Source organism: Balaenoptera acutorostrata, chromosome 12, assembly GCF_949987535.1.
Source record: "Balaenoptera acutorostrata chromosome 12, mBalAcu1.1, whole genome shotgun sequence".
NCBI classification, from domain to species: Eukaryota; Metazoa; Chordata; class Mammalia; order Artiodactyla; family Balaenopteridae; genus Balaenoptera; species Balaenoptera acutorostrata.
The window spans coordinates 36216593-36243250 of NC_080075.1; the positions used below are offsets into that span (position 1 = coordinate 36216593).

General features: G+C 34.9%; 1 protein-coding gene across 7 annotated transcripts in view; it reads right to left on the reverse strand.

Annotated features, from left to right (window-relative positions):
* Positions 1 to 6312: 6312 nt before the first annotated feature.
* Positions 6313 to 26658, reverse strand: part of ETAA1 (ETAA1 activator of ATR kinase) — a 31932-nt gene continuing 11586 nt past the window's right edge. For 3 of the 7 annotated variants that reach the window (XM_007189761.3, XM_057557988.1, XM_007189760.2), the window contains one exon: positions 23221 to 25296. In XM_007189761.3, coding sequence (XP_007189823.2) covers positions 25169 to 25296 — 128 coding nt within the window. In that variant the 3' untranslated portion in view covers positions 23221 to 25168. Of the gene's footprint in view, positions 23190 to 23220; positions 25297 to 26658 lie in introns of those variants that run through there. The other 4 variants (XR_009009882.1, XR_009009881.1, XM_057557986.1 and 1 more) reach the window with 4 other exon arrangements.

Below are 26658 nucleotides of genomic sequence, written 5' to 3' on the forward strand. Positions count from 1 at the left end.
ATGTAATTCCCTTTGTGTATATCAGAACTCTGAGGCAGGAAAATACTAAGGGTATGCCTAAGAAAACAGAATAAGTCAGTAATGGAAGCAGAAATAATAAAAAAATAGATTTTGTTTCATGTATAGGTGACAATTCACAAAAATAAAATTTAAGACATTAAAAAATCAGTTAATATTTTATCTATTTACTTAATTTTGATTTTAAAATACTACTTGGAAATAGTTAAATAACTAGTCGAGTGCTTCTACCTGAAATTTTTTTTCTCTACAAACATCTTGTTATAAATAAAAGTAAGCTATACTGTCTCAGCGTTCCACCCCTCAAAAATGTATTTTTTTTTCCTATGCCACTGATAACACAAAAAGTGCAATGGCAGAACTAATTAAAAGATGTAATTATTAACATAAATCTTTTGTGTTTTTAAGTGCACTACCACACATTGTGGAAAAATATCATTGCCAACTGAAATTCAAAGCAGAGGATTAACAGCTTGATGAATTATTTGAACAAGCTTATCAGTAAAGGATATACTCACAAGTGCTGAAACTGTCTAGAGAGCCTAGAACTATGGTTCTCTTTCTGAACAAACCATTGCCAACTACTAGAAATGACATTTCAACAGTTTTGGTAATAATTACTGCTTAGAGATGTGGAGTTTCTCTTCCCAGGAGTTTAAAGCACTAGTGGCCCCAGGGCTTAAATTTCCTTCTCTGTGTATTGGGATATAGAGACAATGATTTGCATGTCTCATATCTTAAAGCTGTAAAATGCATATTAAAATGCATATTTTTCTCTAAATTTAATATACTTTACTCAAATACTTCACATATTTACTAGGTCCCTTATTTCCTTTCCCTGAATGTATTTTAAATACTGCTTAATGAAAACAAAAACAACTATAATGCTAGGGAGTCAGGCAAGTAATTAGGTGGTATTTTTAAGAGTAAATTTTATTTTTAAATATTCTTAAATGTCTTGTCAAATGAAAACAGCCTATTTTAAACCTCATTTTAATTATTCCTTCCTTAGAATTTTGTATTCTTTGCATGTCTTTTGGGAGCTAAAATTACACTAAACCACAAAGAAATCTGAGGTAACTAAACAGTGTCAAGGAGTTTTGTCCATCTGTTTCACTCTGTCCTACAGAGAGTATTCCCAGACTTGGAGATGTAATAAATGGTCCAGGATATCTTTAGCACTTAAACAATGTTGTCTATATTTGCATTTAGAAGATACTACTAACTTTTTCATACCAAAGAAGGAAATGTTTTCTATTAAACATTTAAAATGTTCATCCTTTTAATATAATAGTCTAGTTGTATTGAAAAAAAGTAGAAGGCCTGTCCAACACCATAAACAAATCACAGCAAAAGAATGGATGAATATTAAAAGAATAATAATGGTGACTGGAAAATATGAAGTAGAAAATAATTACTGTGGATGGAGCATGAGATCTGGAGTCAACCTGAACTGGTCTTAAAACTGAGTATAGCTCAGGAAGTAAAATTGAGTCCCTATTGTTTCATCTCTGACCTGGGAATAATGCCACTGTGCAGTTGTGACAATTAAATGACATTAAACTTGCAAAGCACATAGCAAAAGTATCTGAAAACCAGTAATGACTCAAATGTTCCCCACTCCTGCCAGTGTACTAAGTCTGCCTTCTGTACCTCGTACATTAATATTTGTGATTGATGCTAGTTCCACCTGGTGTGCTCCCATCTGGAAGGACTTAACATTGCAAGAGGGTTCAGGGAAGTAAAATAGATGCAAAAATATTAGAAAATGCAACTACGTATGGGTAAAACAATTATGGAGTAAGACTTCTTACTAGAGAAAGGATTAGAGGTAAGGATTCCCTCAATCATCAGGTAGTTATAAAGAGCATCTTCTTTGAAAGCTTTGTATTAGCTGTTAGGAACCTCCAGGATCTCTGAGCATTCCCTTTCTCTAAATGCAGATTGATGACAGTAGTGAGAAAAAGAAATAATCCTTCACTCACCATCAATCAGTTTGGTCCAAATATAAGCTACGTTATCAAGTAAAGAGTTCTAGAGTTCTGCCACTCAGGCTCTCATTATGTGACAAAGAATCACAGTTCAGATAAGCTGTCAATAGACAAAAAAATTTCTCCTCAGAAAAGGAAGTTTGGGTGGGTGCTATAAAGCAATAGACTCTGGGGCTGTACTCAAAAGAATGAACTGAGCACAAATGCCTCTCATATTTGAAAACATGTAACATCAACAACAAAAAGAATAAAAACCATTAGATTTCATTACTGGTACTACCCAAGAGGAGAGGAAGAAAATAAGTATGTAGTTAGGATTTTGCATTTTTGACTCATATTCCCATAGCTCATTTCTTAACTCTTCCTTTTTTTTGTTCTTAAGTGTTCCTTTCCATTGCCAGATTTTCATCAATATTTAGGAACTACTGCAACTATTTCAATACTCCTTAGACAGTAATGCAAAAACCCAAACTTGGCCTGAGATGTTAAAAAACATAAAAATTGACCTAGCAATTGCTGTTGCTGAAAACAATGTTTCTCAACCCCACAGTAGCCTAATGTGTTTGATATGTATCCTTTAATGTTCTTTTAAACATGTATTATGTGTATATATTTTTAATGTTTCCATATAGTATCATACAATAGATATTTATCTACTCCCCCCAACTCCTAGAACCATTAATGCTTATTCATATTGCCGAATGGAATTCTGGTCTGTTGCTTCTAATTTTGGCATGGTATACTCTGTAGCAATGGTTCTCAAAATGTGGTCTTCGGATCCCATGGAGTCCTCAAGAGATTTTTTCAGAGTGTATGTGAAGTCAAAACTGTTTTCATAATAGTAGTAAGACATTATTTCCTTTTTCACTGTGTTTGTGTTTACACTAGGGGTTTGAAAGCAAAGGTGGGTAAAACTACTAGCACTGTAGTAAAAATATCAAAAGAGGAGCCATAAAGTGTACTAGTACTCATTGTATTTGTCACTGCCATACACTTGCAGTTAAAGACAAAACAAAAGGCATTTCACTTAATGCCTGCAATGAAGCAATAATTATCAATTTTAACAAATTTCAACCCTTGAGTGTATGCCTTTTTAACATTCTGGGAGACCAAATGGGAAGTATACAGGAAGCCTTGTGGCCGCATACCGGTGTGTAATGTTGCCTCAATCAGTGGTACAAGCTGGATGAGCTTATTTTTTTACAAGGAATACCATTTTCACTTGGATGAATGACACAGTATGGTTATTCAGATTTAGGTATTTAGCAGACACTGTCTCAAAAAAGAAAAAGGTAGCCTGTTACTTCAAGGAAAACAATGGACATTATTTTTGTTGTCAATGATAAAATTCAAGCTTTCAAGCAAAATTTAGAATCTTGGAAAACTTGTATCAGTCACCATGAGTTTGACAGCTTTTTGACACATGGAAGACATTTCCTGAGATTAGTGGCAATAGTACAGAAAGGTGGTTGTATATGACATGTCAGCATTTTGATGATCGGCATACCTCAGTGAACCAGTGTTTTCCAAGTGACCATTGTGTGATGATATACTACACATGTATAAAAGATCTCTTTAAAGTACAATATAGACCAATTGATTTTAACATACCAGAGTATAGAAAATTAATTGATCTGGCTTCAGATTCTACATCGCAACTAATTTTATTTACTTATTTCCACTTTTTTATTGCAGTAAATTATACATAACTTAAAATCTATCATCTTAACCATTTTAAGTGGTAAGTTCAGTGGTATAAAATGCATTCGTAACATTGTGCAGCCAATTAAGGATATGCAGATTATGACCTGAATGAAGAAGACACAAGCCACCCACACAGGGTTGGCAGGTGGCTCACTCAGCATCCCAGCTCCCACTTTGGGGAAGTAAAAACCCCAGGGTCCTTTGACTGAAGGCTCAGTTTGAATACATTCACACAAAGGAAGTAAGGTCACAAGATTTATTACTTACAGATCCCAGAAAAAGGGCAGCTGGGTGCAAAGAGCCAGGGGAAGGGAAGTCCTCTGTCCCCAGTTACGAGTGAGCAGGAGATAAGAGAGCAGGGTAGCAAGCACCATTACTATAAGGTGGTGGGGGTGGAGGTCACTAACTTTTTGCTGGATCAACTCTAAGTGGTTATTTTAAAAGGTGCCCAGGGCAAAGCAAACTGGGAACTTGTGGTAAGAATTCTAAGCTCAGGTCCTTATCTAAATATCCAGACTCTGGATGTGAGCAGAGTTGTCATACCGTTAAATGACCAGGCAACAACTCAAAATAGCTGTTCTCTCATCACAACTACCAGCCATCTCCAGAACTTTTATCATCTTGTAAAACTGCAACTCTAAACCCATTAAACAATAAATATCCATTCCTTCCTACTCCCAGTCCTTGGCAACCACCATTCTACTTTCTGTCTCTATTGTTTTGTTAAAAATTGAAATATAGTTGACGGACCATATTATGTTAGTTTCAGTTACGTTAGTTACATAATGATTTGACATCTGCATACATTATGATCACAATGATAAGTCTAGTAACCATGTGTCCCCATACAAACTTACTACAATATTAGTGACCATATTCCTTATGCTGTGTATTACATCCCCGTGACTTATTTATTACATAACTGGAAGTTTCTACCTCCTAATCCCCTTCACCTATTTCACCCACCCCTTCACCCTTCTTTCTTCTGGCAAACACCTGTTTGTTTTCTGTATCTATGTGTCTGTTTTTGTTTGTTTTGGGTTTTATATTGGATGTGGAATCACACATGAGTGAAAGTTCAATATATTTTTCTCTGTCTGACTTATTTTACTTAGCACAATATCCCACAGATCCATACATGTTGTCACAAATGGCAAGATTTCATTTTTGTGGGCTAATATTCCATTGTGTGTGTGTGTGCATATATATGTGTGTATACACACATATACACACAGTAGAATATATATATAATATTCTATATCTATAGAGATACCACATTGTCTTTACCCGTTCATGTATTGATGGGCACTTAGGTTGCTCCCATATCTAGGCTATTGTAAAAAAATACTGCAATGAACATTGGAGTGCATATACCTTTTTGAATTAGTGTTTTTATTTTCTTCCAATAAACACCCAGGAGTGAAATTGCCAAATTGTGTGGTAGTTCTAGTTTTAATTTTTTGGGGAGTCTCCATACTGTTTTCCATAGTGGCTACACCAATTTACATTCTCACCCATAGTGCATGAGGGTTCCCTTTTCTCCACATCCTTGCCAACATTTGTTATTTGTGGTCTTTTTGATGTCTGCCATTCTGACAGGTATGAGGTGATATCTCATTGTGGTTTTGATTTGCATTTCTCTGATGATTAATGATGTTGAGCATCTTTTCATGTGTCCCTTGGCCATCTATACATCTTCTTTGGAAAAATGTCTATTCAGGTCCTCCACCCATTTTTAAAATCAGGTCCTTTGTTTTTCTGATGTTGAATGTATGAGTTCTTTATATATTTTGGATATTAATCCCTTATCAGATATATTGTTTACAAATATCTTCTCTCCTTCAGTAGGCTGACTTTTCATTATGTTGACAGTTTCCTTCACTGTGCAAAAGCTTTTTAGTTTGATGTAGTCCCATTTGTTTACTTTGGTTTTGTTTCCTTTGTTTGCAGAGACATATCAAAAAAATATTGCTAAGACTAATGTCAAAGGGTGTACTGCCTATGTTTTCTTTTAGGAGTTCTATTATTTCAGGCCTTACATTTAAGTCTTTAATCCATTTTGAGTTTATTTTTGTATACGGCGAGAGGAAGTAATCCAGTTTGATTCTTTTGCATGTAGCTGTCCAGTTTTCCCAATACCATTTATTAAAGACATTGTCTTTTCCTCATTGTCTATTCTTACCTCCTTTGTTGTAGATTGACCATATAAGTGTGGGTTTATTTTGGGGTTCTCTGTTCTGTTCCAATGATCTTTGTGTCTGTTTCTGTGTCAGTAACATACTGTTTTGATTACTGTAGCTTCATAGTATAGTTTGCAATCAGGGCTGTCTCAATGATTTTGACTAATCTAAGTATTTCATATAAACGGAATCATACAGTATTTGTCTTTTTGTGACTTGTTTCACTTAGCATAATGATCTTCAGGATCATTCATGTTGAAGCATATGTCAGAATTTCCTTCCTTTTTGAGGCTGGATAATACTCCATTGTATGTATATAGCACATTTTGCTTATCCATTCACCCAATGATGGACACCTGGGTTGCTTCCATGTTTTAGCTATTGTGAATAATACTGCTACGAACATGAGTGTACAGATACAACTAATTTTATTTTTAATAAACAGCTTTGAGGTATAATTGGCATACAGTAAACTGCACATACTTAAATTGTATAATTTAACCAGTTTTGAAGTATAATACATATACAGTCATGACAAGGTCACCAAAATCAAATAGTAAACATATTCATCATCCCCCAAAATTCTCTTTTTAATCCCTTCCATCCATTCTTCTCTGATCTCATCCCCAAGCAATTACTATCTGCTTTCTGCCACAATATGGTAGTTTTCTTTTACTAGAGTTTCATATAAATCATAAAACTGTTTTCTAAATGGTTTTTATCAGTTTACATTGCCATCAGAAGCATATGAGAGTTCCAGTCTCTCCAGATGTTACCAATACTTGACATAGTGTTTTTAATTTTAATCATTCTGATATGTGTATGGTGGTATCTCACTAAAGTTTTAATTTTCATTTCCCTAATGACTGTTGATGATAAAGATCTTTTCATGTGCTTATATGCCATCTGTATATCTTGATGAATTAGGTGTTCAAATCTTTGCTCTCCCTTCTCTTTTTTATTGAGTTTTTTTTTAAGGTTGAGTTCTTAGAGTAATTTATATATTCTGGATACAAGTCCTTAATCAGTATGTGATTTGCAAAGATTTTTCTCCTAGTCGTGGGTTGTCCTTTTTTCTTTTTCTTTTTTGATGGTATTTTTTGAAGCACAAAATTTTAAAATTTTGATGTAAATTATCTATTTTTTCTTTGTCATGTGATTTTTGTGCCATATCTAAGAAACTATTACCTTAAGATTCACTCCTATGTTTTCTTCTAAAAGTTTTATAGTTTTAGCTCTTACATTTAGGTTGGTGATCCATTCTGAGTAATTTTTTTATATGGTGTGAGGTAGTAGTCAAATTTAATTCTTTTGCATGTCAATATTCAGTTGTCCTAGCATCATCTGATTATTCTTTCCCCATTAAATAGTATTTTCCCCCTTGATGAAAATATTAACAGTGTCTTTTGAAGAGCAGAAGTACCTTAATTTTGATAAATTCCTATTTATCAATTTGTTATTTTATGGATTGTTTTTGGTGTCATATCTAAAACAACTTTGGGTAATCCAAGGTCACACAGTTTCTTCTGTTTTCTTATAGGAGGTTTAGAGTTCTAAGTTTTATATTTAGGTTTATGATGCATTTTAAACTAATTTTTGTATAGCATGAGGTATGAATTGAAAGTGGGGTTTTTTTTTGGCATATGTTCAATTGTTACAGCATAATTTATTGAAGATTATTCTTTCTCTACTGAGTTGCTTTTGTACCTTTGTCAAAATTCAATTTTCCACATAAGTGTGAGTCTACTTACAAACTATCTATTCTATTTTATTGGTCTATTTGTCTATCTTTAGGCCACTACCACACTGTCTTGATTTCTGTAGCTTTATTTACAAATCTTGAAATCAGGTAATGCGAGTGTTCCAATTTTATTCTTTTACAAGGTCGCTTTTGGCAATTCTAGGTCCTTTGCATTTCCATATGAATTTTAAAGTCAGTTTCTACAAAAAAATTGGCTGTTGATATGATTGGGTTTGTGTTGATATCATAATATTATGATTGGGATTAATCTATAGCTTACTTTGGGGAGAACTGTCTTCTGAATCATGAACATGGTACATCTATCTCTTCATTTATTTAGGTCTTTAATTTCTTTTAGCCATTTTTTTTATAGTTTTCAGTGTACAGGTCTTTCGTATCTTTTGTTAGATTTATCCCTAAGTACTTCACATTTTTAAAAGCATTTGTGAATAATATTTTTAACTTTCAATTTCATTTGTTGCTAGTATATAGAAATGTAATCTACTTTTGCATATTGATGTTATATCCTGTTATATAGGATATATATATATCCTATATAATGTTTGGTAAACATTATTTCTAGCAGCATTTTTTTTTTTTGTAGATTACATTGACTTTCTGAATAGATGATCATATTTTCTGCAAATAAAAAGTTATATATCTTCTTCTCAATCTTGGTGATTTTCATTTCTTTTTCTTGCCTTAATAAGAACCTCCAGTACAACACTGAATAGACATGGTAAAAGGAGACATTTTTTATTCCCAATCTTAGCAGAAAAACATTCAGATTTTCACCATTATCATGTTACTTGTACTTTTTTGTAGATGCCCTTAATCAGGTTGAGTAAACTTCCTTCCAATCTATTCATCATATTATTTTTCTTTTACAGTTGTTAATATAGTGAATTTCATTGTTTGCTTTCAAATGCTGAACCAACCCTGCATTCTTGGGGTAAATGCCATTTGGTCATGATGCATCATTCTTTTTACATAATGTTGGATTTGCTTTGCTAAAATTTTGTTTAGAATTTTTGTAATTATGTTCATTAAATATATTGGTCTTTAGTTTTCTATTATTGTCTTCTTCAAGTTTTAATATTTGGATAATGCTCACCTCATAGAATGAGTTGGGAAACAGTCCATCCTCTTCAGTTCTCTGGAAGAGTTTGTGTAGAATTGGTCTTATTTTTGTCCTGAATGTTTGGTAAAATATAGTAGTGAAGCCAACTGGCCTGGAGTTTTCTTAAAGAAAGAAACCTTTCTCTAAGGTTTTAAACTACAATATCAATTTAATAAATATAGAGCTGTTGGGTTATCTATTTCTTCTTAAATGAGCTTTGGTAATTTGTGACTTCTAAGGAATTTGTCCATTTCATCTATGCTGTCAAATCTATTGGCATAAAGTTGTTAATATTCCCTTATCATCCTTTTACTACCAGTAGAATCTGTAGTTACATCACCTCTCATTCCTGATATTGGTAATTTGTGTTCTCTCTTTTCTCTGATCAGTTTTACTAAAAATCTATCAATTTTATTGATCTTCTCAAAGAACTGATTTTTTTATTTCATTTTTTCTAGCTTTTTTAAAATATTTTATTGAATCTGCTTTGGTCTTTATTTCCTTTATTCTGCTTATTTTGGTTTTAATTTGCTTTTCTTTTTCTAGTCTCTTAGGCAGGAGGCTGAGGTAATTGATTTGAAACCTTTCTTGTTTTTTAACATGTTTAGCATCCCTAAGTACTTCTTTAGCAGCATATCATATTGTATGTTGTGTTTTCATTTTCATTCATTTCAAAATGTTTTATAATCTACCCCCCTTTTTTAAGTTATTGGGTGATTTAGAGACATGTTGTTTCCAAATATTTGAGGATTTTCTAGGGATCCTTTTGTAATTTACTTCTAATTTAATTCTATTAATATCAGAGATACTAATACTTTGACTAGAATACTTTTAAACTGAGACTTATATGGTCCAGAATATGTCATATCCTGACACGTTGTGCATGTGTTCATGAGAATGTGTATTCTACTACTATTGGGTGTGGAGTGTTCCATAAACATTAATCAGGTCAACTTGGTTGATAGTTTTGCTTAAGTCTATTCCATTCTTGCCCATTTTTCTATTGATTCTGTCAGTTAATGAGGGGGTATTCAAATCTCAGACAGTAATTGTGGATTTATCCATTTCTCCTTGCAGTTCTATCAGTTTCTATTCCATGAGTTTTAAAGCTGTTACTAGGTCCACAAACATTTGGGATAGGTATGTCCTCTTGATTGATCACTTTTTATTATGACATGACCTTCATCAATGGTAATGTTCTTTGTTATAAAATTTTCTTTGATATTAATATAGCTAGTCAAGATTTCTTTTTTTACATTATTACATCACTTGTTTATTTTCACTATTTTTATTATTATTATTTAATTTTTAAAAATTTATTTTTGGCTGTGTTGGGTCTTTGTTTCTGTGCGAGGGCTTTCTCTAGTTGTGGCAAGCGGGGGCCACTCTTCATCAGGGTGTGCGGGCCTCTCACTATTGTGGCCTCTCTTGTTGCAGAGCACAGGCTCCAGACGCGCAGGCTCAGTAATTGTGGCTCACGGACCCAGTTGCTCCGTGGCATGTGGGATATTCCAAGACCAGGGCTCGAACCTGTGTCCCCTGCATTGGCAGGGAGATTCTCAACCACTGCGCCACCAGAGAAGCCCAAGATTTCTTTTGACTAGTGTTAGCATAATAAAAATGTGCCATCTTTTTTACATTTAACCTATTTGTGTCACTATATTCATTTAAATGTATTTCTTATAGGGAGCATAGATTTGTGTCTTTTTTTTTTTAATCCAATCTGACCATCTCTGCCTTTTAATTAGTGTTTAGGCAATTTACATTTTACATGATTATTAATATGGTTAGATTTCAGTTTGTCATAATGCTATTACATTATGTATTGTTCCATGTCTTTTCTACTTTTTCTGCCTTTAGTTTTTTTTTTTAACTATTCCATTTTATCTTGTGTTGACTTCACTTTGTTATTTTAATAACTGCTTTAAGGTTTATAGTATACATCTTTATCACAGTTTACCTTCATGTGATACTATACCACTTCACGTACGGTATAAGAACTATACCACAGTATATAGGCAGTTGATGCTTTGCACATAATGCAGGACCATAACAATGACTGTGAATGTTGAAACCCATGGAAAGCAATCTTAATAATCAATGGGAAAATTTACAATTGTCTCATGACCTTCAAAAATGTTTATTAAAAAACTAAAAGATCTCAGTGTTAGTTGTAAACATCTACGAAAATTTTAAAAATAGAAAAAAATTGTTTTTAGTACACTATAATTAAAAGCATAGAAAATGTGTTTGTTTTCTTCCTCTCGCATAGCTTATGAGGATCTTTTCTATGTCTTGGTGAATTATCTTACTGCTTCTAAATTTGAATGATTAACTTCTGACGTTTTAAACTTTGTACTTTTAATGTTATAAGATGGCCCTGAGAGTTCCCATAATACAAAGTTGGTTTTTTTTTTGTTTTTTGGCCAGCATCACTTCCTCAGGGACATCTTCATTCTTTTAATCATGTTAATTTCTCTTAATTTATGTTAAGCTTGCCTTCATTCTGTGTTTCTGGCTGCATATTTAGGAACTCCTGAAAGGTGGTAGTGCCAACATTCCCATGAACACATATTTATTCTATAACTCAATTTACATTTGATTTGAATTTCACTTCCAATATTATTTTTTATTTGCTGCATTTTCATCTTTGTTGGTTAATTTCTTTCAATTACCCATTTTTGTAAAATGTCACATGGGCTATCACTAGGACACAAGGAGGCAAAACTACAAGCATTGCTGATCGCATATGAACCGAATCCCGTGTGTGGTGACAAATCACTAACATACTTTGAAAGATAGGTCACGCATCATGATCCACATCTGCTATTTAAGTAGTGATATGTGGACTAAGCTAACTGTGAAGTTTGGACTTTTATGAAAGTATTCACAGCAAATATACTGTGTTCACAAAAATTTGAACTGTGTTGTTAGGGAATTGGTGTCATCTAACTGAACCCCATATATGTCAAAAATGTGCAAAACTAGGGCTGCCTAATCTTTCTTTTTTCTCCTGGCCTTTATACTATTGTCATATTTTAATTTTTACACATTAAAAAACCCTCAACACTGTTATTTTTAAGTAATTATCTTTTAAAGAGATTTAAATAAATTTTAAAAATTCTTATATATTAACCCATGTGTTTATCACTTCCAGTGTTCATCATTCCTTCATGTAAATCCACATTTTCATCTAATATAATTTTGTCTGCCTGAAAGACTTCAGTATTTCTTGTAGTGAATGCAGTGATGCATTCTTTCAGGCTTTTTATGTCTGAAAACTTAGTCTCATCTTTGCTTTTGAAAGACATTTTGCTAGTTATATAATTCTATATTCACTTTAAAAAAATGTTAGTACTTTAAACGTGTTTCTCCATTGTTCTCAGATTGTTTCTGATGAGAATTCTGATGTTATACTCATCTTTGGTCCTCTGCTCTTTTTCTTCCTTTAGCTGCTTTTATGATTTTACACTGGTTATGTAGTTTGGTATAGTTTTCTTCATATTTCTTGTGCTTGGGGTTCACTGAATTCTTAGATTTGTGGGTTAATAGTTTTCAAAAGGTTTGAAATTTTTTAGGGCATGATTTACTCAAATATTTTTTATACTCTCCACCCCTCCCTCCTGCAGGGACTTTAATCAACCATATACCAGGCTACTTGAAGTTGTTCCACAATTCACTCATGTTTTTTTTTTCTTCCATTTCATTTTGGATAGTTCCTATTGATATGTCAAGTTCACTAATCTTTTCTTCTGCAATGTCTAATTTGCCATTCATCCCATCTAGTGTATTTTTCACCTCGGAAATTATAGTTTTCAACTCTAGAAGTTTGATTTCGGTCTTTTTAATACCCTCCAAAATTTCTAAACTTTTTGTACATAACAATTTTAACTTTTTAATATCCTTACCTGCTAATTCTAACATCTGTATAAGACCTAGGCTAGTTTCAATTGATTATTCTCCTTCTTATGGGTTGTGTTTTCTTGCTTCTTTGCATGCCTACTGATCTTTAATAGATGATAGCCATTGTGAATTTTATCTCATAGATGTTGGGCATTTTTGTATTTCTATAAAAGTACTGCTATAAATACTTTTGAACTTTGTTCTGGGACACAGTTGTTACTTGAGAATAGTTTGATCCTTTTGAATCTTAGTTTTATGATTTGTTGGGGTGGAGCCAGAGCAGTGCAGTCTAGGGCTAATTATTCCCTACTACTGAGGCAAGTACTACCCAGTAAACAGTGGCTGCTAAGAATGGGCTTTGTTACTAGACTGACATGAGCCCTCTAACCCTTTCAGATGGCTCTTTCTCCAGCCTGCTTCCTCACATACACATGCTGATCTGGACTGCATTTAATTCTCAAAGGGACCATCTACAGATATCTGGAGATCTGTGTTCTCTCCTCACTGGTTCTCTGCCCTGTGAACTCTAGCTATCTTGGTCTTCCTAGACTCTTAGCTCCATTTCCTCAACTCAAGGAGTCTACTTGGCTCTTCCTCCATTCTGCTTCCTTGCCTCATGACCTGGAAGTTCCCTCAAGTCAGTAAGCTGGGAAAATTGTAAGGCTCCATTTGTTTGTTTGCCAATTTTCCTCACTGTCTGAGGCCTAGTGTCTTGAAGTTCACTTTTCCATGTAGTTTCTCTGTTTTTTATTTGGTTGTTTCAGCAGGAAGGAACATGCAGGCCTTGTTCTCCATCATGGCTAGAAACAGAAATTATACCTAACTTTTAAGAAACTACCACTTCTCAAGTTTTTGTGTAATATCAAAAGACAGTATCTACAATGACATGAAAAGATTATTTCAGTGCTTCTTTGCCCAACTACATATTTGTGTGATATGGGACTTTGTTCATATACTTCAACCATAACAACGTATTATAACAAATTAAATGCAGAATACCACTATTCTATATAGTGTGTACCTAACCAGAAACCTTAATTTTACTACCTGGATCAGAGTTTTACTAGAAGCTTGGAGTATGCCATTACATCTTGGCAATTAAGTTTTCCCCAGTAGATTTAAAGCCAGAACACCCAGAAGTTACTAAAATAGTGAAGTAAAATGAAGACATTTAAAATAGCTATACATTTTATGAATTTCTCTATTCTTTTGTTTAATAGTTGCGTGGAAAAAAAAAAGTGACCTCTGTGTATTCATATAATCAATACCAACCCACCCGCTCGCATACACATAAAGTACCGGAGTCATCTGTAATAGCAATCGAGATTGGAAGAAAATTCTCCTGTGCTATAAAATTAAGCTATAGAATTCTAGTGAGTTTTTTGGCACACATGCTTGAAATGCTACAATTCTTTCTGTGCATACAGATAATTTCCACAAACCACTGGTTTTTATGAATAGTTTCCATGAATGACAGTGGTTAAGATAATATTTGGAATAACATTGCTTGAATGCAAACTCCAGCTCCAACATCTTTCTAATTGTGTGACCTTGAGAAAGTCACTTAATGTGCTTACTTCAGTTTCTCTATTTGTCAAATGGTGGTAAAAGTGTTATTTACATGGTCTTTAGTTAAATGTGAATTTCTTAAAACTATGCATGGTAAATAAAACATTTAGCAACTGTTATGTAAGTTTAGTAATTATAATTTCTTCTCAACCCTGTTGGCTTTAGCCAATGGACTTTAAAAATATACACACAGAAATCTACCCCTAATGTACTCATTTATGAAGTCTAAGGGAAAGCATAAAGACATAAGTTTGTTGTTTTGTTCTTGAGTCCCACAAGTGATTCTGATCACTACACCCCAGCAAAAAATGAAAACCATGCTCATATTCTACATAAATTATCACTTATAAGAATCAGTGTTAAATTGTTTCTAGAAATATTTTCCAACTCTAAAGTTCAGGGAATCAGACTCAAAATGCTTCAAGTCAGGCAAGGCAGACTCTCTGCCACCAGAATCTATTTAAATTCATCTGACATTTAATAAGTAACCACTGAAGTAAGGCTAGACAGAGATGAGTAAGCCTCTGTTCTCAGGAACTTAAAAATTAGTGATAACACAGTATAATGATATAAGCAGTGTTTCACAAGGCGTGGTACATGCATGCATACCACTGTCTGTAATAAGCAATCCAAGTTTTCCTGGGATCAGAATTGACTGTTTGCAGCAAGAAAGAGTAATGATAGGCTCTATTCTGTAGGCTTTCCTGCAATAATGGCATTATTATCATCAGTTTATCTGCAGCCAACCTTTAGATGCATGAACAGCAGCAGAGCTTGAGAAGGAATAGAACTGCCAGACCTACCAGCTGCTGTCCCTTCCTGTTTGAAAACAGATTCCCTAGAGATTGGAAAAAGCCAAGCTAGACACACTATCTAAGCAGTCCTCTGTGTTCATTAATGGGCTACTCAACCCCTACTGTTTCCAACAAGAGCTAAAAAAGAGGAATCAGACGGGCAACCCGAGGAAACAAGATGGTGGAGTAGAAGGATGTGCTGTCACTCCCTCTTGCGAGAACACCAGAATCACAACTAGCTGCTGCACAATTATCAACAGGAAGACACTGGAACTCACCAAAAAAGATACCCCACATCCAAAGACAAAGGAGAAGCCACAATGAGACGATAGGAGGGGCTCAATCACAGTAAAATCAAATCCCATAACTGTTGGGTGGGTGACTCACAGACTGGCGAGCACTTATACCACAGAAGTCCACCCACTGCAGTGAAGGTTCTGAGACCCATGTCAGGCTTCCCAACCTGGGGGTCCGGCAACAGGAAAAGGAATTCCTAGAGAATCAGACTTTGAAGCCTAGGGGGAATTGAGTGCAGGACTTTGACAGGACTGGGGGAAAAAGAGACTCCACTCTTGGAGGGCACACGCAAAGTAGTGTGCACATCGGAACCAAGGGGAAGGAGCAGTGACCCCAGGGGAAACGGAACCAGACCTACCTGCTAGTGTTGGAGGGTCTCCTGTGGAGGCGGGGGGTGGCTGTGGCTCACCGTGGGGAGAAGGACACTGACAGCAGAAGTTCTGGGAAGTACTCCTTGGCATGAGCCCTCCCAGAGTCTGTCATTAGCCCCACCAAAGAGCCCAGGTAGGCTCCAGTGTTGGATTGCCTCAGGCAAAACAACCAACAGGGAGGGAACCCAGCCCCACCCATCAGCAGTCAAGTGGATTAAAGTTTTACTGAGCTCCGCCCACCAGCTCAACAGTCAGCTCTACCCGCCACCAGTCCCTCCCATCAGGAAACTTGCATAAGCCTCTTAGATAGCCTCATCCACCAGAGGGCAGACAGCAGAAGCAAGAAGAATTACGATCCTGCAGCCTGTGGAACAAAAACCACATTCACAGAAAGATAGACAAGATGAAAAAGCAGAGCGCTATGTACCAGATGAAGGAACAAGATAAAACCCCAGAAAAACAACTAAATGAAGTGGAGATAGGCAACCTTCCAGAAAAAGAATTCAGAATAATGATAGTGAAGATGATCCAAGACCTCGGAAAAAGAATAGAGGCAAAGATAGAGAAGATGCAAGAAATGTTTAACAAAGACCTAGAAGAATTAAAGAACAAACATAGATGAACAATATAACTGAAATGAAAACTACACTAGAAGGAATCAACAGCAGAATAACTGAGGCAGAAGAACAGACAAGTGACCTGGAAGACAGAATGGTGGAATTCACTGCTGCGGAACAGAATAAAAAGAAAAAGAATGAAAAGAAATGAAGACAGCCTAAGAGACCTCTGGGACAACAATGAACACAACAACATTCGCATTATAGGGGTACCAGAAGGAGAAGGGAGAGAGAAAGGAGCAGAGAAAATATTTGAAGAGATTATAGTCGAAAACTTCCCTAACATGGGAAAGGAAATAGCCACCCAAGTCCAGTAAGCGCAGCGAGTCCCATACAGGATAGATCCAAGGAGAAACACGCCGAGACACATAGTAATCAAATTGGCAAAAATTAAAGACAAAGAAAAATTACTGAAAGCAACAAGGGAAAAACGAATAATAACATACAAGTGAACTCCCATAAGGTTAACAGCTGATTTCTCAGCAGAAACTCTACAAGCCAGAAGGGAGTGGCATGATATACTTAAAGTGATGAAAGGGAAGAACCTACAACCAAGATTACCTGGCAAGGATCTTGTTCAGATTCGATGGAGAAATCAAAAGCTTTACAGACAAGCAAAAGCTAAGAGTAATCAGCACCACCAAACCACCTCCATAACAAATGCTAAAGGAACTTCTCTAAGTGGGAAACACAAGAGAAGAAAAGGATCTACAACAACAAACACAAAACAATTAAGAAAATGGTCATAAGAACATACATATCGATAATTACCTTAAACGTGAATGGATTAAATGCGCCAATGAAAAGACACAGGCTTGCTGAATGGATACAAAAACAAGACCAATATATATGCTGTCTGCAAGAGACCCACTTCAGACCTAGGGACACATACAGACTGAAAGTGAGGGGATGGAAAAAGATATTCCATGCAAATGGAAATCAAAAGAAAGCTGGAGTAGCTATACTCATATCAGATAAAATAGACTTTAAAATAAAGAATGTTACAAGAGACAAGGAAGGACACTACATAATGATCAGGGGATCAATCCAAGAAGAAGGTATAACAATTTTAAATACATATGCACCCAACATAGGAGCACCTCAATACATAAGGCAACTGCTAACAGCTATAAAGAGGAAATCGACAGTAACACAGTAATAGTGGGGGACTTTAACACCTCACTTACACCAATGGACAGATCATCCAAAATGAAAATAAATAAGGAAACAGAAGCTCTAAATGACACAATAGACCAGATAGATTTAATTGATATCTACAGGACATTCCATCCAAAAACAGCAGATTACACTTTCTTCTCAAGTGCGTACGGAACATTCTCCAGGATGGATCACATCTTGGGTCACAAATCAAGCCTCAGTAAATTTAAGAAAATTGAAATCATATCAAGCATCTTTTCTGACCACAACGCTATGAGATTAAAAATGAATTACAGGGGAAAAAACGTAAAAAACACAAACACATGGAAGCTAAACAATACGTTACTAAACAACCAAGAGATCACTGAAGAAATCAAAGAGGAAATCAAAAAATACCTAGACAAATGACAATGAAAACATGACAATCCACAACCTATGGGATATAGCAAAAGCAGTTCTAAGAGGGAAGTTTATAACTATACAAGCCTACCTCAAGAAACAAGAAAAATCTCAAGTAAACAATCTAACCTTACACCTAAAGGAACTAGAGAAAGAAGAACAAACAAAACCCAAAGTTAGCAGAAGGAAAGAAACCATAAAGATCAGAGCAGAAATAAATGAAATGGAAACAAAGAAAACAATAGCAAAGATCAGTAAAACTAAAAGCTGGTTCTTTGAGAAGATAAACAAAATTGATAAACCATTAGCAGGACTCATCAAGAAAAAGAGGGAGAGGACTCAAATCAATAAAATTAAAATGAAAAAGGAGAAGTTACAACAGACACCACAGAAATACAAAGCATCCTAGGAGACTACTACAAGCAACTCTATGCCAACAAAATGGACAACCTGGAGGAAATGGACAAATTCTTAGAAAGGTATAACCTTCCAAGATGGAACCAGGAAGAAACGGAAAATATGAACAGACCAATCACAAGTAATGAAATTGAAATTGTGATTGGGCTTCCCTGGTGGCGCAGTGGCTGAGAATCTGCCTGCCAATGCAGGGGACGCGGGTTCGAGCCCTGGTCTGGGAAGATCCCACATGCCGCGGAGCAACTGGGCCTGTGAGCCACAACTACTGAGCCTGCGCGTCTGGAGCCTGTGCCCCGCAACGGGAGGGGCCGCGATAGTGAAAGGCCCGCGCACCGCGATGAAGAGCGGCCCCCGCACCGCGATGAAGAGTGGCCCCCACTTGCCGCAACTAGAGAAAGCCCTCACACGAAAACTAAGAGACCCAACACAGTCATAAATAAATAAATAAAATAAATAAATAAAGTATAAAAAAGAAATTGTGATTAAAAATCTTCCAACAAACAGAAGTCCAGGACCAGATGGCTTCACAGGTGAATTCTACCAAACATTTAGAGAAGAGCTAAAACCTATCCTTCTCAAACTCTTCCAAAAAATTGCAGAGGAAGGAACACTCCCAAACTCATTCTATGTGGCCACCATCACCCTGATACCAAAACCAGACAAAGATACTACAAAAAAAGAAAATTACAGACCAATATCACTGATGAAAATAGATGCAAAAATCCTCAACAAAATAGTAACAAACAGAACCCAACAACACATTAAAAGGATCATACACCATGATCAAGTGGGATTTATCCCAGGGATGCAAGGATTCTTCAATATACGCAAATCAATCAATGTGATACACCATATTAACAAACTGAAGAAGAGAAACCATATGATCATTCTCAATAGATGCAGAAAACTCCTTTGACAAAATTCAACACCCATTTATGATAAAAACTCTCCAGAAAGTGGGCATAGAGGGAACCTACCTCAACATAATAAAGGCCATATACGACAAACCCACAGCAAACATCATTCTCAATGGTGAAAAACTGAAAGCATTTCCTCTAAGATTAGGAACGAGACAAGGATGTCCACTCTCACCACTATTATTCAACATAGTTTTGGAAGTCCTAGCCATGGCAATCAGAGAAGAAAAAGAAATAAAAGGAATACAAATCAGAAAAGAAGAAGTAAAGCTGTCACTGTTTGCAGATGACATGATACTATACATCGAGAATCCTAAAAATGCCACCAGAAAACTACTAGAGCTAATCAATGAATTTGGTTAAGTTGCAGGATACAAAATTAATGCACAGAAATTTCTTGCATTCCTATACACTAATGATGAAAAATCTGAAAGAGAAATTATGGAAACACTCCCATTTACCACTGCAACAAAAAGAATAAAATACCAAGGAATAAACCTACCTAGGGAGACAAAAGACCTGTATGCAGAAAACTATAAGACACTGATGAAAGAAATTAAAGATGATACTAACAGATGGAGAGATATACCAGGTTCTTAGATTGGAAGAATCAATATTGTGAAAATGACCATACTACCCAAAGCAATCTACAGATTCAATGCAATCCCTATCAAATTACCAATGGCATTTTTTACAGAACTATCACAAATCATCTTAAAATTTGTATGGAGACACAAAAGACCCCGAATAGCAAGAGCAGTCTTGAGGGAAAAAAACGGAGCTGGAGGAATCAGACTCCCTGACTTTACACTATACTACAAAGCTACAGTAATCAAGACAATATGGTACTGGCACAAAAACAGAAACATAGATCAATGGAACAAGATAGAAAGCCCAGAGATAAACCCAGGCACCTATGGTCAACTAATCTATGACAAAGGAGGCAAAGATATACAATGGAGAAAAGACTGTCTCCTCAATAAGTGGTGCTGGGAAAACTGGACAGCGCCACGTAAAAGAATGAAATTAGAACACTCCCTAACACCATACACCAAAATAAACTCAAAATGGATTCGAGAGCTAAATATCAGACTGGACACTATAAAACTCTTAGAGGAAAACATAGGAAGAACACTCTTTGACATAAGTCACAGCAATATCTCTTTTGATCCACCTCCTAGAGTAATGGAAACAAAAACAAAAATAAACAAATGGGACCTAATGAAACTTCAAAGCTTTTCCACAGCAAAAGAAACCATAAACAAGACGAAAAGACAACCCTCAGAATGGGAGAAAATATTTGCAAACAAAGCAACAGACAAAGGATTAATCTCCAAAATATATAAACAGCTCATGCAGCTCAATATTAAAGAAACAAACAACCCAATCCAAAAATGGGCAGAAGACCTAAATAGACATTTCTCCAAAGAAGACATACAGATGGCCAAGAAGCACATGAAAAGCTGCTCAACATCACTAATTATTAGAGAAATGTAAATCAAAACTACAATGAGGTATCACCTCACACCAGTTAGAATGGGCATCATCAGAAAATCTACAAACAACAAATTGCTGGAGAGGGTGTGGAGAAAAGGGAACCCTCTTGCACTGTTGGTGGGAATGTAAACTGATACAGCCACTATGGAGAACAGTACAGAGGTTCCTTAAAAAACTAAAAATAGAATTACCATATGATCCAGCAATCCCACTGCTGGGCATATACCCAGAGAAAACCATAATTCAAAAAGACACATGTGGGGCTTCCCTGGTGGCCCAGTGGTTGAGAATCTGCCTGCTAATGCAGGGGACACGGGTTCGCGCCCTGGTCTGGGAAGATCCCACATGCCGCAGAGCAACTAGGCCCGTGAGCCACAACTACTGAGCCTGCGCGTCTGGAGCCTGTGCTCCGCAACAAGAGAGGCCGCGATAGTGAGAGGCCCGCGCACCGCGATGAAGAGTGGCCCCCGCTTGCCGCAACTAGAGAAAGCCCTAGCACAGAAACGAAGACCCAACATAGCAATCAATCAATCGATAAATCAATAAATCTTTAAAAAAAAAGACACATGCACCCCGATGTTCACTGCAGCACTATTTACAATAGCCAGGTCATGGAAGCAACCTAAATGCCCATCGACAGATGAATGGATAAAGAAGATGTGGTACATATATACAATGGAATATTACTCAGCCATAAAAAGGAACGAAACTGAGTCATTCGTTGAGATGTGGATGGATCTAGAGACTGTCATACAGAGTGAATTAAGTCAGAAAGAGAAAAACAAATATCGTATATTAACGCATGTATGTGGAACCTAGAAAAATGGTACAGATGAACCGGTTTGCAGGGCAGAAGTTGAGACACAGATGTAGAGAACAAATGTATGGCCACCAAGGGGGGAAAACTGCGGTGGGGTGGGGATGGTAGTGTGCTGAATTGGGCGATTGGGATTGACATGTATACACTGATGTGTATAAAATTGATGACTAATAAGAACCTGCAGTATAAAAAACACAAACAAACAAAAGAAACAACTAATACTAAACTTTCTTTGGGTTATTTGTATGGAAATATGTTAATATAAATGTTTCAGACATTACATGAAATTTCTAAAAATCTTATATGTTCTGGTATAATGTTATAAGTCATAATTCTAGTTATTACTTTAAAATGTATATCCCAGAAATAACTATATTTCCTTGTCAATTGCATTATTATGAACTTGCATCAAACCTTTAGCCGTGGTCGTTTTTAAGTCTTTTGTCATTTACAGACAGTTCTGGGTGTACTCTGATGCTTTTGCAAAAATGTTCCTATAAAAGGGTTTCATCTTCAAGGAATTCATGGAAAAGACTCTGACAAGTACAGGTTTCTGGTAACTGACTATACTGCTGAACTGAATGAATAAGCATTTTCAGAACTCTAATGGAAAACTGATGAATTCATAAAAGTGCTAACAAAAGATCAAGATGAAAAAAAATTAATCACATGGGACTGAGTGACCTGATGAGGATGATTATAATTTTTGTGACTTTCTGTTTGAATAAAAAAATAATAAAAATAAAAAATTCCACAAGGACTCAGAGGCAAAAAATATACAAATCAATTTTCACTGCAAAGTAAAGGAGCTGTTACAGTGGTGGATTACTGGACTGAATGTCAATATTATGACATAGTATGAGTGTGTTTAGTGTTTGGTAATTGCAATCATTGGTGCTTTTGTTGTGGTCATCCATTTACAATGCTTGGTGTCAGTTTATTTATTTCTTGTAAAAATACAGTGTGTGTGTGTGAAAAAAACAAAAAACAAAAAACAAAAACGGGCAACCCAACAGAAAAGTGTCTATACAAGCAACTCATAATTGAGCAAATTCAGATGGTATATAAACATATGAAAAAGGGCTCTATTTTACTAGTAGTAGGGAAATTGCCAATTAAAACCACAATAAGATGTTAGTACACAGCCAACAGATTGTCAAGCAGTTTAAAGTGTGATGGAACTGTAAAAGGTGCACATTTATAGGAAACAGCTTGGCATTATCTAATGACATTAAGGATATGTACTTACTCTATGACACAGAGGTGTAAATACATGTCTGTCTGAGCCATCCCTCAGGATAGGCTGGCTGCAGTTTAATCCATGCCAGTGCAGGGATTTCCCTAAATAGTTCAGTTGGTGTATATATCCTGAACCCCAGTAATCTGACCATTGAAAGCCCACTTTTAACATTCACAAGCTAATAACAAGCACTAATTTTGCAACTGAAAAGACATTTTAAATGTTCATTATACAAATTAGCAAAGCCTCAAGTGTAGATCAGAGATAATATAGATGAACAGCCAGAGTGAGGCCTTTCCGAACAAATGCTAGCTCACTGTCCTTGCCGTGGGAATTCTCAGTTAGAACAACTTGTTGTCCTAGGTGTCAATTAAAATCAACCCACCGATGTTGGTCAAAAGGTACATACTTTCAGTTATGAATAAATTCTGAGAATCTAAAAAAAAAAAAAGAAAAGGAATCAGGATAGAAAAGGCAACTGTGAAGAGCGTGTTCAGGCTCAGATTTGCTGGGCCACTCTTCCACCCCCATCCCTAAGTACTATAAGTCAGCCTTTAAAGAGAAAAGGGGTCACTTTAAAGAAAACTGTTAAGTAAATAGTAGCATAGGCTGTATTGAGAATATGACAAAATTATGGAAGAGATTCAAACAAAGAACTTTTAGAAATATTACTAGAATACATATACAACTGAATAACATATAAGGCATTATAGAATTGTCCAACAAAAGATATAAGACATAAGTACCACAGTGATAAGAGAAAAGAAATCAATTCCAGTAAGGATGGTCGGGTACAATTGTCACAGCAACTGAAATTTATTGGGCTGAGTCTTAATGATTGGACAGAATAGGCTAAAGCCATTCTAGAGAGATCAAGTGGTAGGCAGGGGGGAGCTTAAGCAAAAGTAGAGATATCCAAAGAGTAGTAAGAACACAGTGAAGCCAGTTTAGAAAAAGATAAATAGATTCTCAGCTCTTCATTTTCTTACATAGAAAAACTACCTATATTTATTTAGATACTTTTTTATATATTCTTAGGCAAATAATAAACATTACCTAGAATGTGTTACTCCACTGTTTATATGAAAATACAATTTTCAAAATTATGTATCTCTATAGAGCAATACCTTAAAATGCATTTAATTACTTTGATACTATCATAGCTCTAAGATACCTGAATAGTGGTGAACACCCTCATAGGTGTTTCACATTTATAAGTTTCGTCAGGTCTCCTAAAGCCATTTGGGATAAATAAAGCATTCTTACCGTCCTTATGCCCTCAGCTAAGATTTTTACTTCTGGCTTCGCAAATTCCAAACAAGCAAAAATTAAAAAGAGAGTAACAGAGAAGAAGAAATTAGCAAAGTCAGTAAATTAATCAAGGGAAAATTACATAGTTATAGGAAAACTGAAAAAAGATTCTCATTTTTTATATCCTGGAATGGTTAATTCTTTAATACAAGAAACAATAAGCATTATTATCAGTCGCTTAATGTATTTTAGTTACTTTTTTTAAGTTTTATACTATAAAATAATTAATGCGCCCACAAACAAGTTATTTTAGGTACTAATTAATACTCTGAAGCAAATGGTACCATTTGCCTAGGTATCCACTAGAATGAAAGACATCATTCTAATCCTAGCACAGCTCCAACTTGCCTTCTGACTTTTGGAATAACAGTATTCATTTCTCACCTATACAGTGAAGAAGCTGGACCAGATGATATCTAAAGTTTCCGACAGTTCTAAATGTTACTGATGGTACACTACTTATATAGCTAATCCACATTCTTCTTTCAAAACTAAACTTCTTAAATCAGCATTTTCCCTAAAAATGGTGGGAAGTTTCCAAAAGGTACTACATTTTAGAAAATTTTAAATTCACATCTATTACAAACTAGGAATTGAAAATAGTAATTTTCTTATGAAGTCCTTTATTTCCTACCAAACATGTTCCTAAGAATATGGAAGTATTAATTAAAATTCAGAAACGTATAAAAACCTTAAGGAACAGTTATTGAAAATAAAGCTATGAAGAAATAGTCTCTATTAGTAAGTTGAAGCTTTGTATTAGGAAAAGACTTATTACAATAAAAATTAAGTGGATTATCTATTTTTTGATGATCCTCTGCAATCACAGTATTTAAAAATAAAACTAGTTTCCTCTGTATGATTCTACTATATAATTGCTAACTTTCCTGAATTTCCAAAACTTACATGCAATTACTTTCACATACATCTCCAAGGAAAGGTTTCATTGACCATTGTAAACACTGATTTATTAAATAAAGTAGAAGTCCATGCTTTATAACTCAGCATTAAATTTCTCATAGAGAAATCAAGAAAAAATATTTCCTATCATAGATAGTTATCAACTGTCTTTGTTACCTCCGAAGTAACATTTCATTAAAGAAATCAAGTTAAGTGGGAGCTGTCTTTCTTTACAGATGATGCCTGTGCTTTGGCCATTCTTCGAACCAGTGCTTCTTGTCTTTTTCTCTGAATTTCTTCAGGAGAATACTTTCTATTTTTCTCTTCTTCCTCTAAAAATGAAACCAAATATAGATATTAGCTTTACAGACTATATAGTTGTTCTGAATAAGTTTTAATTTTTACTTTTTTATTACCCAGATTTGCTACATTGGTTTCGTTATTAAACTATACTTTACTAAATATAAGACTACAAGTACAGATACAGTACAGTACAAGGCTCTAGGCCAAAATAAAATCAAGCACTGATCAATCTGTTTGATGCACTCTTTTCACAGTGAGATAAAATCCATTTGATTAAAACCTGTACATTTTGATTACCCAGCAAATAATTTTTGTAAACAATGACATCTAATTTATATAACCAATAAATTAATATATTTTAAAAATTGGAATTTTAAATGTTATATAAATTGTAATAGAAAAGTAGTCAAAATATAATGCATTAAATTAGATACCAACACCTCAAAGAGTATATTTTTACTATAAGATATCCTATGTTAATATTCCTACTCCTACTTTTTTTCCTCTATAGAACTCCAAGATTTTCATTTCAGCTATCCAGGAAAAATATTTTGGAGTAATAGAGTGAAATCTATCATGTCAATAAACATGTAACTCACTGTCAGATATTATATTTTTATTTGGAAGATATATTTTCTACAAACATTGGAAAACTATTTCAAGAAGCAGGATATCTGAATAAAATTTTCAATATGAATGTCTTTTAATATATAAAATATGAATCATTCTGATATATTCTTATGCAACACACTTTAGTGTATACTTCAGATAAGCCTACTATAAAATAAACAATGTTTTAAATTAGATAAATGAAAATGAGAAAGTTCTATTTTAATAACACATCCAATTCTGCCTCTACCAAAATTCTGAGTTCTAATAAAATTAATTCCACAGTTAAGTCACTCTGGGCTAAAATATTAGATTATCTATGTAATGCTATAAAAATCAAACTTTAAAATTATCAAACCTATTTTCTCATTTAAATAATGTTTTAAAATCAAGCCCATCATCCTAATACATATTTAAGTGACCGTGTATTGGTAAAACTGTTTATGTTGTAAAATCTACCTTTCAGAGAAGTAAATAAGAATTTGCAGCACTGTCAGCAGAGAAATATTATTTACACTGACATCTAGACAGAGGTTCAGAATTTAGTTGTTATGACATTTCTCTTGTTAACTAAGGTATATATTTACTCAAAATATACCATCTGTCTCCCCTTCCTTCCTCAGTATAATCAGAAATGAGAGAAGGTGTTCAGGGTAAGAGACATATATCTCAAACTCCCTGGATGATTCTGTTGCCTTTTATTTTCTAAATCAATTATCTCACAGACTGTACCTATTTTTTCTTAGAGAATAATACTCAAATGTACTTTAAAATTTGCTTGA